The sequence below is a fragment of the Ovis canadensis genome, chromosome 6, assembly GCF_042477335.2.
Source record: "Ovis canadensis isolate MfBH-ARS-UI-01 breed Bighorn chromosome 6, ARS-UI_OviCan_v2, whole genome shotgun sequence".
NCBI lineage: Eukaryota > Metazoa > Chordata > Mammalia > Artiodactyla > Bovidae > Ovis > Ovis canadensis.
In genome coordinates, this window is record NC_091250.1 from 112,420,116 (window position 1) to 112,426,911 (window position 6,796).

The 6,796-nt window shown below is 42.5% G+C and overlaps 1 protein-coding gene across 1 annotated transcript in view; it reads left to right on the forward strand.

Annotated features, from left to right (window-relative positions):
- The window catches only part of BMP3 (bone morphogenetic protein 3), a 29,914-nt gene extending 23,440 nt beyond the window's left edge, over positions 1–6,474 (forward strand). The window contains exon 3 of the mRNA XM_069593205.1: positions 5,669–6,474. Within this exon, the coding sequence (XP_069449306.1) occupies positions 5,669–5,860 (192 nt within the window). The 3' untranslated portion in view covers positions 5,861–6,474. The remainder of the gene's footprint in view (positions 1–5,668) is intronic.
- Positions 6,475–6,796: the final 322 nt, after the last annotated feature.

Below are 6,796 nucleotides of genomic sequence, written 5' to 3' on the forward strand. Positions count from 1 at the left end.
TTTGCCATTATTAATGGCCATGGCTGAGACTGAGAAGAATAGAAAATCCAATGTAGGGAACTGGGGGAAAAAAAAAACACAGGAGTAGGGATCAAAAGAATAAAAATTGTGGGACTTCCCTGGTGATCCAGTGGTTAAGACTCTGTGCTTTCAATGCAGGGGGTGTGAGTTCAGTTCCTCCTTGAGGAACTAAGATCCCACACGCTGTGCAGCATGATCAAATAAATAACATGAGATAAAATATTAAAAAAGAATAACAGGTGTAAGACAAGGATAAGTTTTGTAAATGTTTCTTATCCCTTTTTAAATGTCACAAGGCTTTAAATAGGATTCTCCCTTCAGCCCAATAGTTCATAAGCTCTTTGGTGGGTAGAATCAAGAGAGCATCCATTATAGCAACTGAACACATGCTGTGCTTAATCATTCGGTCGTATCTGACTCTTTATGTGACCCCATGGACTGTAGCCCACCAGGCTGCTCAGGGATTCTCCAGGCAAGAATACTGGAGTTGCCATGCCCTCCTCCAGGGGATCTTCCCAACCCAGGGATCGAACCCAGGTCTCCCGCATTACAGGCAGATTCCTTACCATCTGAGCCACCAGGGAAGCCCATGATAGTGTTTGTCAAACCTTGGAATGGCATCCAAACTACAGGGAGATGTCATGTAATAGGGATAAGGGTGGAGTCTTCTCTGCAAGCTGGAGATTTCCTTTTGCCAAGTTTCGAGTGGAAGTCTGGCTGTGACATGGACATCTCAGTCTTTCATCACCTTGTGTGGACCTGCTTAACTTTCGAAGCTTTCTACTGATTCTCTGTAAGCCTTCCAGGCTTTGTGTCTCTCAAGTGGTACAGTCACCAAAATGATGGGAAGCTTGAAGCGGTATGAAGCTGTGACATCAGGGGTAATTAATCACTGTTGCTATTATCAGCCCAGTGTCCAGCATGGTAACCAGAGTCAACTATTTAAACAAAAATATAGCTTTTGAACCACAGAGGAAAATAAAGCCTCTGACCAGATCACTACAAATGCATGTGGAATAAGTGAGGTGCCAAAGACCTTTCAGACTGTACATATACATTCTGCCCCAGAGAAAAGTTCTCCCAGGCTAGACTCCTCGGCTGGCCCTCCTTCCTTCTGGCCTCCCTAGTGAAAGCCTGCTCTCTTGAGCCGGGCTCTTCATCTGCAAAAGTCGACAACCTGTCTGTAATTCAGAACAGCTGTGCTCTGCCTTTCCCAAATTCCAGGCTTTGCCCTTTCCCTGATTCCAATTAGATAGTTTCTGGGCTATCACACCCATGTGGGTTGGACTGGGAGAGCATGGAGCAAAGCCCCATGGCCTGAGTCAGGAATGAAGGCTCAGAGCTGATGACATTCTCTCCCCTGCTAATGCACTTGTAATCGAATTCAACTCGAGGACATCACCCGCAGCTTGGCAGGTGAGGGCTGGAGCACAGCAGATTTCATTCACAGACGCGGCAGCTTGGAATTTTCTGATTTCTAGCCCTTACAGCCAATCTGTTCCCCCAGGGAGAGACCCCTGGCATTTTGCCATGAGATGAAAAATACCCATATAACTGTAGCCAAGTCTTAGGCCTTGGCCTCCCCTCACCACCAAAGCAGAGATGGAAAACAGAGATTTCAAATGAAAATGATTGAGCCATTGTTGCTGACAAGAGGTCCAAGGGAACCAATCAAGGATTGGAGGAGTGAAGGTATTTTTGCATGACGTGGTACAAAGGTTGGGAACAGCAAAGACAAAGAATTATGAAGCAAAGAAGCTAAACACTTTGAACTAAGCATCTTCTCTAAACAAGAAATTCACATGGAATGAGTTCAAAATGATGCAGCCTCAATTAATGTCCTGAGGTTTCCAATTTCAATCTCTGATCATGAAGATGAACTCTAAAAATCCTAAATCTTGATGTATTGAGTTACCTAAGCAAAAAAAGAAAAAAAAAAAACCTAAATAGATACCGATGTCCTGTTTCACCCACATTAAAAAGTGAGACTGGGGAGGAAGAGGGCTTCCCAGGTGGCTCAGTGGTAAAGAATCTGCTTGCTAATGCAAGAGACAGAGGAGACGTAGGTTCAATCCCTCCGGTCAGGAGGATCCCCTGGAGGAGGAAATGGCAACCCACTCCAGTATTTTTGCCTGGAAAATCACATGGACAGAGGAGCCTGCTGGACTACAGGACTGAGCAATTGAGTGTGCAGCGGGAAAAAAAAAAACCACAGGTTTGCATTTGTTATCACTGGGTTTCTTAAGCTGCTGTGAAGAGAGACCTGAGAAACGCAATCAGAACCCCAAAACGAATGACAATGATAGACTGGCAAATGTTCCCCACGAGCAAAGGACCACGTGGATCTTTTGTGTGTGGCTTAATTATTCCTGGTCATGGCAGCTGGACTTCACAGTGAGAAAGGAAGGGGACAACTCCCTAGAAAACGGAGAGGTTCCTGATAAAACACACTGCCAACAATCAAGGGCTTGCTGGATTCCAGTGAGCCCACCAGAAACTGCTCATTTGTGAGTTAGAGCTTTTAAAAAGGACAGGAATTTTCCTAGGGAACACCCATGAATGTTTTCCATATCTGTGCTGGGTCATTAGCTCAGAACCTTTTATTTTTGTTGATGGGAATTATTTCCACAGAAATAGGTGCAATGGAGGGTATGTTATTATTTATAAGTATTTCATCTATTCGGCAAGTATTTATTCAGTGCCTAGACAGCCTGCTCTGCTCCAAGCACCGAGGACAAGCAGTGCACAGCTGGATTCATGAATCAATTCCTCGTCTACTTAAATATATGAAAATTAAATTGTATAGGAGTTGGTAAAACATTAACAGTAACAAAATATTGTCAGAAAATCTATGGCTTTGAAAAAATCCTTTGGGGTGTTATCATATGCTGTTTGGATGACTGAACTTAAAAATAAATCAGTAGAGAAAAGTGGATGGGTGCAAAAGTTTTCTTAAGAAAACACCTGATTCTAATGAAATAGCAAACAGTGGCCATTGGTACAGTGGCTACAGTACAATTGTAGTTTGTCAATTACATGCATAGTGTTGATGCCACAGGACACAGGAGATGCAGAATAGAACAACAGAGACTTCTTATCCTTAAGGGAAGAAAACACCTTTCTTTGCAAAGTTACTTAATTGTAGGTTAACTACTCTTCCAGGAAAAGAGTAGATAAAGGAGCTGGCCATCATCGATACTAACTTTAAGGTAATTTGTGCCTGTTAGCAATCATGTTGAAGTCTAATGCATAGATAATTTTTTTCACTAAAATTGAAAGATGAGACAAATCAGATTTGCCCTTTTCCTGCACCACCCCACCCCCCGCCACCAAAATCTTACTATTTTTTAACAGTGTGCCAACTTTCTACTTATTTGCTTCTCCTTTGGCTTATGTGTACTCTTAACCTTTCAATATGTTTCAGTTTCCCATCCTGGGAGTTTTAGGTGTATAAAGTTAGAATACCAGTTCACTGGGGGCTGAGGTGCCTCTGAAACGTGGCTCAAAATCTTGACATTAAAAAGCCAGCGTTTTGGCTTAAATCCCACTCCTGAATTGACATGTGATCTCTGGCAAGTTACCAAAGACCTGTTTCTGAATTCTTTCTAATGGATTTCATCTGCTTAAAAGAGACATCGGGGAGAACTGATGTTGAAAAGTGTGGCATTGCTCAGGAAGAAGGTCTTACCACACTGGCAATACCTAAACATTCTGGGCTTGGAAAAGTGACCGTTCTTCAATGCTGAGACGAGCTGGATAGGGCTCTCTAGATAAAACGAAACGTCTCCTGTGTATGGTAACGGTCCCACTTGGCATTGCTTGGGAACAGATTTTACTCAGACTTCTTTGGTCAAACTTCTGACAGCCATAAAATAATCTCAGCCCCCCTGAATTATTCCTAGAGGATATGCCCCAGGTTTAGAAGACTAAAATGCTACAGCATTAATGTCGGTACCCATGGAGCAACAGTGACCCCCAGTGGCCAACAGTGTGGTCCTCTTAATCAGCATCATTCATCAAGTGAAGTTGTTCAGTCGTGTCCGACTCTTAGCAACCCTATGGACTGCAGCCTCCCAGGCTCCTCCATCCATGGGATTTTCCAGGCAAGAGTACTGGAGTGGGTTGCATTGCCTTCTCCGTCCATTCATCCAGGTGGTAACTATTAAATAAATCAATGCCTGTTGACAGTGGGGACCTCCCAAGTGGTGCTAGTGGTAAAGAACCTGCATGTCAATGCAGGAGACATAAAGAGAGATGGGTTTGATCCCTGGGTGAGGAAGATCTTGCATGAAGAATCCTTTGGACAGAGGAGCCTGGCAAGCTATAGTCCATAGGGTCGCAAAGAGCTGGACAAGACTGAACTGACTTAGCATGCACTTGACATGTTTGTGTTATTTTCAAAACAAAGTATAAATGTCACTATAGCCGTGGCAAAAATCTATATTAAGTTGGTGCTTGTTAAGTGTTCTTTGTGACTGGCTCAGGATCAAATTGTTTCTTTTGCAATCCTGTTATTGAAAACATCCTTCATTCAGTCACCCAGTTGTGTCGAACTCTTTGCAACCCCATGGACTGCAGCAAGCCAGGCTTCCCTGTCCATTACCAACTCCTAGAGCCTGCTCAAACTCATGTCCATCGAGTCGGTGATGCCATCCAACTATCTCATCTTCTGTCGTCCCTGCCTTCAATCTTTCCCAGCATCAGAGTCTCTTCCAGTGAGTCAGTTCTTCATATCAGGTGGCCAAAGTATTGGAGCTTCAGCATCAGTCCTTCCAATGAATATTCAGGACTGATTTTTTTTAGGATTGACTGGTCTGAAAACACCCTGACCTGACCTGAAGTCGCTCAGTCGTGTCCGACTCTTTGCAACTCCATGGACTGTAGCCTACCAGGCTCCTCGGTCCATGGGATTTTCCAGGCAAGAGTACTGGAGTTGGTTGCCATTTCCTTCTCCAGGGGATCTTCCCGACCCAGGGATCGAACCCGGGTCTCCTGCCTTGTAGGCACCAAGGAAGCCCTGAAAACACCCTAGGGTGTACTAATTCCCTGTTTGAGGACTAAATCGTTTTTAATTAAATGATTCCTGCTTAGAAAACCGGATTCAAGTTCTCACTCTCCATGTCTATATGAGTTTATATGTGTCATTTAAGCTTTTTGAGTCTATTTCTCTGTCTATAAAATGTAAGAAATGGTGGTTATGTGGTAAGGATTAGAAATACCACACAGAACATGCCTAGCACCTGAAAAAAAGTGGAAGTGTTAGCCACTCAGTCGTGTCTGACTCTTTGCAACCCCATGAACTGTAGCCCACCAGGCTCCTCTGTCCATGGAATTCTCCAGGCAAGAATACTGGAGTGGTGTGCCATTCCCTTCTCCAGAGGATCTTCCCGATCTAGAGATCGAGCTCAGGTCACCTGCATCGCAGGCGAATTCTTTACCAATCAGTCTGAATAGGTACTTAGTCGATGACAACCATTTTGGTCATGGTGATATTCGAGATTGGGCTGAATGTGTGATGATGCCAGGGCTTTATTAATTTGTTGAACCAAATCCATCATATATATATATACATATATTTTTTTTTAGTGGGGGCTGGAGAGGGGAAAAGCCATTCTACCTAACCTGTGTTCTCCCTTTTCATTCCTAGTCTTTGAAGCCATCCAATCATGCTACCATCCAGAGTATAGTGAGGGCCGTGGGGGTCGTTCCTGGAATTCCCGAGCCTTGCTGTGTGCCAGAAAAGATGTCCTCACTCAGCATCCTGTTCTTTGACGAAAATAAGAATGTGGTACTTAAAGTATATCCAAACATGACAGTAGAGTCTTGTGCTTGCAGATAACCTGGTGAAGAGCTCATCTGGATGCTTAACTCAATCGTTAGTTTATTTTTATGGACTTTTTTTGCACTGCCAATGCATTTCATTTCAAAAGATTTTTCAGTAGTCAAAGGCGAATGAGCAAATAGACTGATGATTTCCACTGAGGAGAACTGGACTGTATTTGTTTCTGAATGTAACTCAAAGCAAGATTAAATATAGAAATCTTTTTCTTTAAAAAAATAATTACACAAGAAAAACAATCACTCAAACTGTTTTTAGAACTGTTGGAGAACACACTGATTTATTTTTGTAATGGGCTTTGAAAATAGATTGGAAACAAACAATAGCTTATCATTGATCTCTGCTCACAGAAATAGAATAATTTCATATTTTAAAGCAGGCTTCCTGCCTTAGATTCCTGAGCAACTTAGCAAGTGCTAAATAATTCAGTCAGCTTTGATGTTTATCTTAAATTTGTGGAGACTATTGTTTACCTGTGTTTTTCTTTACAGATCCTTGTGTGACTAGCTGAGTGGAGGATGTGTGCTGAGTGTCGGTGTGTATGGATGTGAACACATTTCCCAGGGACGTGTGCCCTCTTTTGGAAGATTGGCTTAACATGATTTTATAATTCAGTCTGCCTGGGATTCTTGTTTTTTTCATTTCATGTTCTGACAAGCGTCATTCAGTTCTGAGAAGTTTACCAAAATGGATAGAGTGGTCCAAGAGGGTATGCAAGAGTTACCACTTTCCTCAGCCATTTATATGGAAATACTGATGTTTTCATTTCATAGCCCTCACAAGAAGGGCAACCAGCAACTCAGTTTTCAAAAACCCAGATCTAATTATTCTTCTGTATCTCTCTTCCACAAGCGCTTTTATTTGTTCTTTTAAATTGACCTTAAACATGCAATTAATTCTCTTTATATACCTTTGCTTCTTATAAAATAATCAATA